The following is a 14,276-nucleotide window of genomic DNA, read 5'->3' as shown; positions in this document are numbered from 1 at the left end:
CGTTTCTCAATCTGTGAGTTGCCTCATAAGTGAGTCTCCAAGTTTTGATAAGTTTGTATTCATGTAACTTTGGCCAACAGTTTTTAAAAGTAAAATACAAATTTATTTGAATGTTATTGAATTTATTGAAACAACAATATACATTTTAAAATCGTTTTGTTAAACTTTTTTTTTGTGCTTAAAAAATAAGTATTATGTACACTGAAACAAGGACCATAGTAAGGAATACTATTTTGCAGAAAACACTTATTATCAATATAACCACGCCTATTGCTGTTGAATCTACTATGAATTCAGTATAGTTGACTATGAGTGTTAACAAATTTACTATGATCCTGGCAAAACTACTATGCTTGCTTAAAATGCATAGTAATTTTGATAGAAATAAAAGTAAAATTAAATGAAATTGTTTTCTGCAAAAATCTATTGGTGAGGGTATTTAATCTAACCATCAATATAGTATTTTTGCCAATGGATTTTGTTTCAGTGTATAAACCGTTGAGGGAACCGAAAGAAAACTTTCATAAAAAAAAAAAAAATAAGGAGCTCCTACTTAACTAGGTAACTTAAAACCAAAAATTGTTTCAATTTTGATGATTCGAAATTTGAAATATTTGGGGATGGCCTCGGCATACTGGTTAACATCCATACCAAAAAGAAGTCCAAATCTCATCCCCAGACAAGTCACAAATGACCCAAGAGTGCTACATAATAATAATAATAAAAAAATTCACCCAATTTGCTTTTGTAGAAAAAAAAATCAATTTTGATTTTTTCACATATTATTATATCATTATAAAACATTCATATTATATAACAATATAACGCAGTGTTCGGAAAATCCCAAAAACTCAAATCTCATGCTTGAGATTATGCGCCCATGAGTGTTGCCTTCCAAAATTCAACGTCGCAAACATCAGGTTCAAAAATTCATTTATTTATATGTCGGCGCTATTATTTGTTAATTGTTATCTTCATTCCTTTATTTAACGTCGGTCTCTGTTACGCAATCTAGTGCCAATCAACAGACAGTTTTCCCCACCTGCGTAGGATATCGCACCCATTCAACACACATGGGCCGACACCACCGGCTTTACTTCCCTTCCGAAAGAAGACGTGACCAAAGATTTTTATGCTTCAGAAAAATCCCACCGACCTCAGCTGGGATTGAACCCAGACCCATTGGGGTGAGAAAGCAGTCACGCTCAGGCATGGAAAATCATTTACATTCATTTCATACATTCATTTGCCTCTAACTTTTTTCATCAACAGCATTCTGCAAAATGATGCATAGAGCTTTTGTAGGTTTTGTTATTAGCTACAACTTTTGCTCATAACTCAAATCTGTATCTCTTATGCATCAAGAACTAGAGCAGGCAGAACTTGTTACTGTTTTTCAGTGAATGTAAAATACATTCACTGAAAAACAGTAGTGACTTCTGTTCGCTCTGGTTCGTCATGCATCAGAGATACGGATTTGACTTGTTAATAAAAGTTGTAGCTAATAACAAAACCTACAAAAGCTTTATATGTACATCATTTTGTGTAATGCTGTTGATGAAAAAAGTTAGAGGCAAATGAATGCAAATGATTTTCCATGCCTGGTCACGCTTACCACTACACCACCGGCGCCGGCAATTCCTTTATGACATTTAAAAATGATTTTCCGAACACTGATTAACGTAATTTTGCCATTCACATGGCCTTATAATGCTTTTAATAACGCCAAAACAACCTTGAAAGCAAGAAATCGACTTTAAGAATGGCTATTAAAAACGTCAAAATTGCCATAAACCTCCAAAATAACGCTGAAATGGCTTTTAAAATCGCCAAACTAGCTTTGAACGTTGAACACCAAATTTCAATACATTGTAAAAAAATATCTTAGCCATTACTGTCATAAATATAAAAAAAAACGACAAAGTGTTTTGTCTTTGCCCATAATCGCAAAATTGGCAATGGGAATTTATTGAAACGCCATCATTTTGATAACAAATTAAGGGATTTTGTTAAACATGTTTAATATTAAAAATTTTAGCAACTTTTTAATAATTTGTTATTAATTTATACCGTTTTTAGGTTTAACAAAATAAATTTCTAAATTTTCTATGTTTAAGAGGCTGATATCAACTCCCAATTTCGGTCTATATGGTAACGGTTGGTATGTTTTTTATTATAAAGTTTAATTATTTGGAAGGCTTAATCACGTTAGCTTTACGGAGCCAATAATTGATTTTTTTAACTTACAAGTTTTGTTTAAATCTACGTCTAGAATGGATGGGATGGAACCAACATTTTTGAGGAAAGAATCAGGGTAGGAGCTTGAGAATGAGGTTTCGTTGTCTCATCAGTGAATTACCGTTGAACGATTATGACGTTCAGACTTCGACTTCGCCTGGAGCTCAACCGGCGTCGATAATGGTGGACGAAAAGAAATCACAATGGAATTAAATTCTTATATTAGACATTTGAAGAAACACACTAAATGTGACTTGCATGTATTTATAAAGTAAGTTGCTAATTTGATAAAAAAATCCTTATATTTCCTTTTTATCAATAAAAAATAGTTTCATTATTTTCTGAGAAATTTTTCTCGAACGATTGGTGATTTCAGAAAAATCAGCCCAAAACATTATCTATTATCTTAGTAAAACTACCTACTGTAATATTTGATCTTCATTCAATTTCTGTTATTTTTTTGATAATAATTTCTGGTTTATTCTTGATCTGTAATTACTGTACTAACCTGATTTGAATTTTTACCAACTGGTTATTGTATGAATATTAAGTTAAAAATTTCCAATTCTTGTTATCATTAATGTAATACGATATCTACCCTTTTTGTTTACGTTCCCTTGCAGCCTCCGTACTAGGTAATGCCATTGGTCTAGCCAACAGTGGAGGATTACGTCCTCCTCAGCCGGGTCCGCCACAGGGGCCTCCTCAGCCGCCGCAACCAAATTCCCAAATGACAAACGGTGGAAACGGCCTGATAGGCAGCTCGTCACAGCCCAATTTGCTGAACTCAGACGGTCAGGGCCAATACTATACCAACAGCACCGTCGACCCTACACTTTCCGGTGATCCTCAACTCGGTCCAAACATGGGCGTACCAAACTCGATATCCGCAGCATCACCTGTATCTCCTCACCTGCAGCAAAATGGTTACAGCCACCCACCGAACAACCAACAGCAACAGCAGCAGCAGCAGCAACAACAACAACAACAACAACAACCGCCACAGCAGCAGTCACAACAACAGTCCTCCAGTCAAGGACAGTACAACCAACACCAGACCGGTGCTGCAACCTGGTCTGGTGCCAACACGCTAACGTATACGCAATCGATTCAGCCACCAGCACCGGATCCGCGATCTCACAGTGGCCATCAGCAATACTGGCAACATGGAGGCGGTCCCGGTAGTGTCAGTGGTTCAAGCTCAGGTCAAATGCAGGAAATGCCTAGCCAACAGCGTCTGTCTCGACAGCCGGCTCCGGAATATTGGTGTTCGGTTGCCTACTTCGAACTCGATACGCAGGTCGGCGAAATGTTCAAGGTACCATCGAATCGTCCCAATGTTACTGTCGATGGCTATGTAGACCCGTCTGGTGGAAATCGGTTCTGCTTGGGCGCACTCAGCAACGTTCATCGAACGGAGCAAAGCGAAAAAGCGAGGTAAGTCTGCGTATGTTCGGTCTTTCTTGTTGAGCAAAGCATTAACAAGTCTAAACTAAAAAGTGATCGATAAGCCGAACGGTGTTGAATTAGATTATTGTATTATTAGATTGCAATTGTGAAATTTTACCAACTGAGCGTGTTTCTCGTCTTGGTTTATGTTGCTTAGTGATTGCCTCGTATATATTTATGTTGATGGCAATGCAATTGCATAAGTCATTTGCACAGCTTATTTTCATTACCATTATGTAATTCTGCAATCCTTTCTTAATAGGTCCTGGTGGGGCAAGAGTGCCACCTTAACAATTGTACGTTCTGTATGTGTCAAAAAGTGGATATTTATATGAGGTTCTACACCGTATTGCAAGTTCATATTATTGCCTTCATACATGAGCAATATAGGGGGATGGGGCAAGAAGACCATACGGGGTGAGATGGGCCACCGTTCGTTTGGGCATATTACCTATTAACTCAATCTATTTTTTTACAAACTTGTTGAAAATGCTTCTAATATGCATCTCCATGAAAACCGTATCAAAATTCAATTATATATGTCTAAAATAATGATGGAAATGTAACATTAGCTCAAAATCTCTAGAATAAGATCTGCAGTAAAGAAAACAAGCATGGCATTCACTATATTGCATTTTACCGATCCGCTGGTCCTGTTGATCGGAGCAAAAACTGAAATTTTTCAAACATTCGCAAACCCTATAATTTAATGAGTAGGGTAGAGCGCTACTTCGTCGTAATCGCCCATTTCCGTTCTATCGATCAGAAAAGATCAATAATATCAATGATTCCACCGTGCAAAAATCAATAATAGGTTTGTTCCGATGCGTTAGTTCATTAGCTACAACATAAATCTTGTATGAATATTTACGCTCATTGTTCTCAAAACAAAAGAAGCGCTCCTAGCGAATCCCCTTTTCCTACGTTTATCCGTAGGACGAAGAAAATCTAATGACGTTTCAATGCGTTAGGACGATTGTACGACTTTTCCCCGAAAACCAGTCTCCCGAAAACACTTTCCCCGAAAGTTATTGCCCCGAATGTAACTTTTCCCCGAAATACAATTCCCCGAATGGCACAGTTCCCAGAAAATAATTTCCCCGAATCTGCGCATCTTCGCTGGTTAACTACTTGTATCGAACAATACCACAATAAACATATTAATGTGCGTCGAATAAAGACAATAGTTTGACTTTCGTTAAAACAAAATGTAAAGGTCAAGCTCCTGAAATCGGTGTAATCCTATTTCAGCAGCTTTTGACCTTTCCATGTAGTTTTAACGAAAGTCAAACTTTTGTCTTTATTCAACACATATTGATTTCTTCGTGCTCCATACAATTTTAGATTCACCCTATAAGGAGTCGCCATGTGACTAATATGTATGGCATGGGGACGCATGACATCTTTTCTTTGTTTGTATGGAGTTTTTTTTAACGGTCGTACCTATCAAACAAACACACATATTGTATGCAATTAGCTCCATGGATCATACCATATTATACGTCAAAGAATGAACTATGATTCAAAGAAGGAAAATTTCTTGCGACAAGCAAAATTTTCCCTTCTTTGTATCACAGCTCGTTCTTTAACGTTTTGAAGAATAAATATCTTACTAATTTATCAAAGCGATATCTCATTGTAATAAAATTGAAGAACGAGCCAAATGTCATAACAAGTCATAACCACAAACTTTATCTAGGGTGTTGAACGACTTTGTTCTGTTTATCAATATTCAGCAAAGATATTTTTCTCAATTTCATATAGATAAGTTGTAACAAAGGATCATATTTAAATAGATCGCACAGTGTAAATTGTATCTTTCGGGGAACTAGTTCTTTCGGGGAAATAGTTTTCGGGAAAACGTTCCTTTCGGGGAACTGGTTCATTCGGGGAATCGTATTTCGGGGATAAAACTTTCGAGGAAAGTGTTTTCGGGGAACTGGTTTTCGGGGAAAAGTCGTACAATCGTTAGGACGGAATTGAAACTCGTATGACGAATTTAGAGCCAAGAAGTAGGGGAAATGGATAGTAGTAGGACGGAAATTAGATCAAAAACTCTATGTCATATTTTATCCATATTTTGAACACTGTACCTACACTATCAAAAATATTCCAAAGCATGAACATGACCACTGCTATCATACATTTATGAATGTTTTTCATGTTTTATGATGTGTTTTTCTTAGGAGAACTATATTGCCCCTATCTACCCTAATGCAAATTAAATTTAATCAAAAGTTGCTGTGTGTGTGTGTGTTTTTTTTTTTTTTTTTTTTTTTTTTTTTTTTTTTTTTTTTTTTTTTTTTTGGCAAGGAGGAAACCTTCAAAAAGGCCATCGTGCCACCGCTTGACGACTGGGCGCACAGTCGCGGTGACACGGTGTGTGGGATTCTTACCGCACTAAAACCTCCTTAGACGCCTGGCCCTTTTCCCCCGGAACCACTTGTCGTATTACTTCGGAGGGGGCCGTGCATTACGCACCTCACTTTACCTCAGCTAATTGGCGCTTCCAGTTCGCTGATCGTCTCTCCAATTTGTGAGCCATTTAGCTCCCAGCGTCACGTTCTACTCGGTTATCCCTGGTGGTGGAACTCTGACGGAGAGTTCTCCCGGCTTCGGCTTTCAGTTCGCACTTGTGTGAGCACATTACTACTTTCTAGTTGGTCTTCCCGCCATTTTCGCTGCAGCGCTGACATGATCTGCGTTACTGCTCTGCTGACGGCGTTAAAGGTGCCCTCCTCTCGACACATTTCTTCGACGACATTCTCCGTGCTAAGGGCGAGCATATCCTCTCGCACATCATCAAATCTAGGACATTCGAAAACCACGTGCTCTGGTGATTCTTCCACATTCCCACACTCCGGACAGAAGGGTGACGTTGTGTGTCCGAACCGATGCAGGTACTTCCTGAAGCAGCCATGACCAGACAGGAACTGCGTCAAGTGGAAGTTGGCTTCTCCATGCTTCCTGTTCACCCAGGTCGAAAGAGTCGGTATTAGCCTGTGTGTCCATCTACCGTTCTCTGCTGCATCCCACTCCTGCTGCCACTTAGCCATCGACTCCGTTCTCACCATTTTTCGTACTCCTCTGGTTTCTCTCGTCATATAGCACTCGTAGTCCTCCGCCAAGGTGATGCCGATTGGGATCATACCGGCGATAACGCATACTGCCTCCATCGAAATGGTTCTGTACGCACTCACGACTCGCATGGCCATGAGCCGGAACGTACTGCTCAATTTCCTTTGGTTCTGCTTCGTTTTCAGCGCTTCAATCCAGGCTGGACCTCCGTACCTTAGTATTGATGAGGAAACACTAGCCAGAAGACGTCTCTTGCTGCTGCTTGGACCAGAACTGTTCGGCATGATTCTGGCTATTGCGTTGATGACCTTCGTCGCCTTCTCGCAAGCATATTCGATGTGGCTATTAAAGTTTAGCCGGTCGTCGATCATCACTCCCAGATACTTAAGCATGCGCTTCGAAGCAATGGTGTGCTCTCCAACGGTAATTTCTGCCCGCTGCACTGCTTTGCAGTTACTGACCAACATCACTTCTGTTTTGTGGTGGGCTATCTGCAGCTTCGCTCCTTGCATCCAGTTACCAATCGTATCTATCGCCTCAGCCGCCAACATTTCCACTTCTTCCAGCGTTTCACCGGTTACCGTCAAGACGACATCGTCCGCAAAGCCAACGATCTCAACTCCTTTGGGCAGCTTGAGCGTCAGCACGCCATTGTACATTCCGTTCCACAGCGTGGGACCTAGAATGGAGCCTTGGGGAACCCCCGCCGTGATTCTAAGCGATTTCTGCCCCGTGTCTGTCACGTAGACAAGGACCCGGTTCTGGAAATAACTACTTAGAATCCTGCAGAGGTAGCCTGGAACCCTCATTCTATGGAGCGCCTTGGCGATGGCCTCCCAGCTGGCGCTATTGAATGCATTCTTGACATCGATCGTAATCACGGCGCAGTATCGATTTCCTCTCCGCTTCTGTTTGGAAGCTTTCTCGGCTCTGTCAATCACTGTCCGAATTGCATCCACCGTCGATCTCCCTTTCCGGAATCCAAACTGCCTCTCCGACAATCCGTGTTCACTCTCCGTGCATTTCGTCAGCCTGTTGAGGATGATCCTCTCTAAGAGCTTTCCTACAGTATCCAGCAAGCATATTGGCCTATACGATGCAGGATCCCCCGGCGGTTTTCCGGGCTTCGGCAACAGCACAAGCTTTTGTACCTTCCACCTATCAGGGAACTGACCATCGTCCAGACATTTCTGCAGCACCATCCTGAACATGTCCGGGAACGTCTGGATCGCCGCCTTCAACGCCACGTTGGGAATTCCATCCGGGCCGGGAGCTTTATTCGCTTTCAACCCTTTCGCTGCTGCTATGAGTTCCTCGTTGGAGACTTGTTCAACGTTGTCTTCATCTACCTCGCCATATGGTGTAGGTGGCCAGTTCGTTGGGTCATGCTGTGGGAAAAGTCCCTCCACGATGACTTTCAGCTTGTTGTGGCACATTTCAACCGGCATCGTTGGGCCTCTGATCTTCGCCATCGCAACTCGGTATGCGTTGCCCCAGGGGTTGGCATCGGCATCGCGGCACAACTCCTTGAAACTATTTGACTTGCTCAGCTTTATCTTTCGTTTCAGTGCAGCCCTGGCCTCTCGGAACACCACCCTGCGCTCCTCTCTGTCTGCTTCTGTTCTTGCTCTCTGAGCACGCCTTCTGGCTAGAAGACAAGTAGCACGGAGGGTGCTAATTTCCTCGTTCCACCAGTAGGCTGGACGCCGCCTGTTCGTTGGCTCCAGTTTTCTCGGCATAGTTGTGTCACATGCCCTTGCTAATAATTCGGTCAACTCATTCGCGCTTAGGCCCGGGACGCTGTTGTCTACCCTTAGAGCTTCGATGAAGAGATCCTTATTGAATGCCTTCGTCTTCCACTTCCGCTCGCTTACTTTCGTCCTCCGCATTTCCACCGGTGTTCGTTCGCCGATACTGTACCGGATCGCCTGATGGTCACTATGGGTGTACTCCTCGCACACCGTCCAGTTCATATTTGCCATTAGCGACGTACTGCAGAAAGTAACGTCGATAATGGATTCCCTACCATCTTTGCGGAAGGTGCTGATGGTTCCTTCGTTGGCCAGACTGACGTTCAACTTTGCCAGAGCTTCCAGCAGGCTATACCCTCTTGCGTTGGTACATCTGCTCCCCCAATCCACTGCCCAAGCATTGAAGTCTCCTGCGATGACGACTGGTCTCCGTCCAATGAGCTCTTCGGTGAGCCCATCTAGCATCTGGTGGAACTGCTCAATTGTCCATCTCGGGGGTGCGTAGCAACTACATACAAAGATTCCATTGATTTTGGCGATCACGAAACCTTCATATGAGCTTGCCACCACTTGTTGTATGGGATACCTGCCCATGACTTGTATGGCCGCCATTCCTGCTCTATTAGCCACCCAGTTACCATTATCGAGAGGGACTCGGTATGGCTCTGCAATGATTGCAACGTCGCACTTTGTTTCCGTTGTTGACTGCCACAACAGTTGCTGTGCTGTGTTACAATGATTGAGATTTATTTGGGTTACCTTCATTATTGCTGGCCCACCATCGCCTTCTTGAACTCAGGGCACCTGAAACTTCCCGTCACATGGCCATTTCCGTCCTCCTTTTTGCATAGCATGCACCTCGGTTGCTTTGTACAGTCTTTTGCAACGTGCCCCTTCTCTCCGCATTTCCTGCACAGATCAGATCTGTCAGGGCCTTTGCAGTGTCTCGCCTGGTGACCGAAGCCCATGCATTTGTAGCATCTCTCCATTTTCTTAGATACCCGAGGAATAGCTTTCAACGGGCACACTGACCACCCAACCTTGATTCGGCCAGTCTTCAGCAGCTCGTTAGCTGCGTCCGAAGAAAGTCGTATCGACGCCGTCTGCGTGCCACCATACGCCTTTCTCAACCGAATTGCCATCGGTACGTCTCCCAGGTTGCATTGCACCTTTAGCGCACTTTTCAACTCGTCTTCTGTTGTGATCTCGTCCAGATCCCTGCACTCGACCACTGACTCCTGGGATAAGGCTCTTACGTTCGCCGTCTCGCCAAGAGATTTTTCGACGAGCTCCTTAAAAGCTGAGCTCTTAACCGTAGGGTCCCTTTTCAGCTCGAATAGCATCTCGCCTTTCTGGGTTCGCCTGGTTTTCACCACATTCTCGCCTAAGTGTTTCAACTCCGGATCATCTCTCACTTTCCGGAGGAGTGCTGCGTAGGACGTTTTGTCCTTCGCCTCAACAACCAGAGCGTCACCCTTGCTTCTCTCCCTACGAGGCCTAGGATTCTCCTTATTCTTCCTGTCTTCCTTCTTCTTCTCTTCCTTCTTCCTCGCTTCTTCTTCCTTCCTCCTCGCTTCCTCTTCCTTCTTCCTCACTTCATCTTCCTTCTGTTTTTTCTTCCTCTCCTTCTGGTTCTCGACTTTACGCCACGCACCATTTTCTCCCATCTCCTTGATGCCTTCCTCGTCGTCCCTGCGTTTTTTGGGCTCCTCCTCATCTCCTGGCGTGTCCCTATCTCTCTTTTCAGGACGTGGATTTGTGGGTCCCTTCGGAGTCTCATGTGCTTGAGTCAGTCTTATGCTCTCCTTGGCCACCAGCAGAGCCTTTTCGGCATTTTCGGCCCTTTTTCTCCACTCTTGACATTCCCGATCTGCCACTGTTATGCCGGATTTGATACCGGTCACAAGTTGCTTGATCTCTTTGTGTACGTTGTTTTTATCCTTCACGAATACATAGAGATCATCGATCTTCCTCCTGACCTCCGTCATTTTGGTTCTCCCGAGCTGCAGTTCTTGGGATTTGCTACTACTGGATATTGGTGTGAATATCTGGCTTAGCCCAACGCCTGGCTGCTCTTCTTGAAACTTACTGCTGCTGCTGGAACTCGCAGTGACCCCCAGGTTCGACACTGGTGATCTCTGCAATATCCCACTCCTTGCGAACACGTTTGCTCCTCCGTTTTCACTGTCTGGCGTATTGCCGTCGTTCTTCATATTTTTTTTTGTTTTTTCTTTTTCTTCATTTTTATTTTTTTCTCCAATTTTATCCATTCTGATGGGTCCCCCCTTCGGGCCGCTATCTCCACTCGTTGTATGTAGTCTCCTATCGTGATCCCATGGTTATCTATGCAAGCAGGGAGGCCATGCTAGGGTTGACACGGTCCTTCATGGGGGCCGTGTTCAGAGCCAGATCGGCGTAAGTCAGGAATGTTACATCTGAGCCTACTACTCACCAATCACCAATTGGTGACGAGTTTTGAACGTATCCGGAGGCCTGCCAAGGTTTTACCGGGACGGGGGCAGCCGCACTATTAGCCCACTCGCCATTTCAAGAAGGTGTCACCCTTCTTTACTTAGGGAGCAGAATAGCACGACTGTCAGCCCTGTAGCGTGGTATCCAATCCATTGTGCCGTGTCGTGTCCATAGTTCCATGCCGTATCCAGTATGCCGTAATAAGGATCTTACTGGCGTCGATCCTAATGTGCCGGTTGGCACTCCTGCGGGTTGACGAAGCATTTCCTCTATCGCCGTGTTATGGTTACCGCGCCAGTGTTCGCGTCGCACCCCCTCACTTTGCTATTGTCAGAAGGACAACATTGCCCAGGCTACACCACGGGGAGGCGTGAGGTAGGAACTTGTGAGAACCAGAGCTAGGTTGTCAACTCACCATTTGTAGCCCTGTGTGTGTGTGTGTGTGTGTATGTGTGTGTGTGTGTGTGTGTGTGTGTGTGTGTGTTTTTTTTTTTTTTTTTTTTTTTTTTTTTTTTTTTTTTTTTTTATATAGTAAGGTTTAGGAAAGCTTCAAGAAGCCTGGCCTGTAGTGAAGGTGGCACGGTGTGGTATCCACTAGTTGCCTAGTGCAGCTCCACTAAAACCCATTCCTTACTCTCTCCTCTGCCTGGATCCCCCCGGGACCACTGTGAAGCGACTACTTCGGGGGGTGGCTGTGCTCATGCACTTGTCGTACTCTCAGCGCTAGCTGGCGTTGCTAGATCGCTGCTCTTCTCTCCATTTACGCTGCAGCTCTGACATAATCTGTGTGACTGCCCTGCTGACGGCATTCCAAGAGTCCTCCTCTCGACACATTTCATCGACGACATTCTCCACGTTAAGGACGGGCATCTCCGTTCGCACTGCCTCGAACCTTGGACAGTCAAAGACCACATGCTCCGGCGTTTCATCGACGTTGCCACACTCCGGACAGAGGGGTGACGCTGCGTGTCCGAACCGATGCAGGTATTTCCTGAAGCAGCCGTGGCCAGACAGGAACTGCGTTAGGTGGAAATTGACTTCTCCGTGTTTTCTGTTCACCCAGGTCGAAAGAATCGGTATTAGTCTATGTGTCCATCTACCGTTCTCCGTCGTGTTCCACTCCTGTTGCCACTTAGCCAATGACTCCACTCTCACAACTTTCCGTACTCTTCCGGCTTCTCTCTGCCTGTAGCACTCACTGTCTTCCGCCAGGGTGATGCCGATAGGGATCATACCGGCGATAACGCATACTGCTTCCGACGAGATGGTTCTGTACGCACTCACGACTCGCATGGCCATGAGCCGGAACGTACTGCTCAGTTTCCTTTGGTTCTGCTTCGTTTCCAGCGCTGGAACCCAGGCTGGACCTCCATATCTCAGTATCGATGATGACACGCTGGCCAGAAGACGCCTCTTGCTACTGCTGGGACCAGCGTTGTTCGGCATGATTCTAGCTATCGCGTTGATGGCCTTCGAAGCCTTCTCACAGGCATATTCGACGTGGCTGTTGAAGTTTAGCCGGTCTTCGATCACCACGCCCAGGTATTTTAACACACGCTTCGAGGCTATGGTGTGCTCCCCGACGGTGATTTCCGCCCGCTGTACCGCTTTACAGTTACTGACCAATAACACTTCCGTTTTGTGGTGGGCTATTTGCAGCTTCGCTCCTTTCATCCAGTTACCAATCATGTCGATTGCCTCGGTTGACAACACTTCCACCTCTTCCAGCGTCTCGCCTGTTACCGTCAAGACGACGTCGTCCGCAAAGCCAACGATCTCAACTCCTTTGGGCAGTTTCAGCGTTAGCACGCCGTTGTACATCCCGTTCCAGAGCGTTGGACCAAGGATGGAGCCTTGTGGAACTCCCGCTGTGATCCTAATCGATCTCTGTCCCATGTCTGTCTCGTAGACCAGAACCCGGTTCTGGAAATAACTCCTCAGGATCCTGCACAGGTAGTCAGGGACCCTCATTCTATGCAGTGCTTCGGCGATGGCCTCCCAGATGGCGCTGTTGAACGCATTCTTGACGTCGATCGTTATGACGGCGCAATATCGATCTCCTCTCCGCTTCTGTTTGGACGCCTTTTCAGCTCTCTCGACCACTGTCCGAATTGCATCCACCGTCGATCTCCCTTTCCGGAATCCGAACTGCCTCTCCGACAATCCGTGCTCACTCTCCGTGTATTTCGTCAGCCTGTTTAGGATGATCCTCTCCAAGAGTTTTCCGAGTGTATCCAGCAGGCATATAGGCCTGTATGATGCTGGATCCCCCGGCGGTTTTCCTGGTTTCGGCAGCAACACTAGCTTCTGTATCTTCCACCTGTCAGGGAAGTGACCCTCGTTCAGGCATTTCTGCAGCACCATCCTGAACATGTCCGGGGATGACTGGATCGCCGCTTTCAACGCTACGTTGGGGATTCCATCCGGACCGGGAGCTTTCTTCACCTTCAATCCTTTCGCCACTACTACGAGCTCCTCGTTGGTGATTTCGACGTTATCTCCCTCTCTTTCTCCGTACGGTGTAGGTGGCCAGGTTGTTGGGTCGTGCTTCGGGAAAAGTCCTTCCACGATGACTTTCAGCTTCTCTGGGCACATTTCAGCGGGCATCGTTGGACCTCTGATCTTCGCCATCACGACTCGGTATGCGTCGCCCCAGGGGTTGGCATCAGCGTCTTGACACAGCTCCTTAAAACAATTCGACTTGCTCTGCTTAATCACTCGTTTAAAAGCGGCCCTGGCCGCTCGAAACACTTCTCTTCGTTCCTCTCTGTCTGCTTCCGTTCTTGCTCTCTGAACACGTCTTCTGGCTCTGAGACAACTAGCGCGGAGAGTACTAAGTGCCTCGTTCCACCAGTAGACTGGACGCCGTCTGTTATTTGGCTCCAGTTTCCTCGGCATGGTCGTGTCACATGCTCTCACTAACGTTTCTGTCAGCTCGTCCGCATTTAGATCTACGGGACTCCCGTCCACACGAAGTGCCTCAACGAACAAATCCTTGTCGAAAGCTTTCGTCTTCCACTTTCGGTCACAAGTTCTCGTCCTCCGTACTGCCACAGTATTCCGTTGACCGATGCCATATCGTATCGCCTGATGGTCGCTATGGGTATATCCTTCGCACACTCTCCAATCCATGTTTGCCATCAGCGACGGACTGCAGAAAGTAACGTCGATAATGGATTCTCGGCCATCTCTGCGAAAAGTGCTGCTGGTGCCTTTATTGGCCAGCATAACTTCCAGTTTTGCCAGAGCTTCCAGCAGACTGTGCCCTCTTGCATTGGAACACCTGCT

At 45.3% G+C, this 14,276-nt stretch overlaps 1 protein-coding gene across 2 annotated transcripts in view; it reads left to right on the top strand.

The window, feature by feature from the left end:
* Med (Smad/Smad4 homolog Medea) overlaps nt 1-14,276 on the top strand; it is a 38,965-nt gene that overhangs the window by 10,178 nt on the left and 14,511 nt on the right. For both annotated transcript variants that reach the window (XM_065236628.1, XM_065236629.1), the window contains one exon: nt 2,862-3,675. In XM_065236628.1, coding sequence (XP_065092700.1) covers nt 2,862-3,675 — 814 coding nt within the window. The remainder of the gene's footprint in view (nt 1-2,861; nt 3,676-14,276) is intronic.

The sequence above is a fragment of the Ochlerotatus camptorhynchus genome, unplaced genomic scaffold, assembly GCF_037179485.1.
Source record: "Ochlerotatus camptorhynchus isolate MF236.1 unplaced genomic scaffold, CSIRO-AGI_Acam_v1.1 ptg000558l, whole genome shotgun sequence".
Lineage (NCBI taxonomy): Eukaryota > Metazoa > Arthropoda > Insecta > Diptera > Culicidae > Ochlerotatus > Ochlerotatus camptorhynchus.
This window is presented reverse-complemented; position numbering and strand designations above follow the sequence as displayed.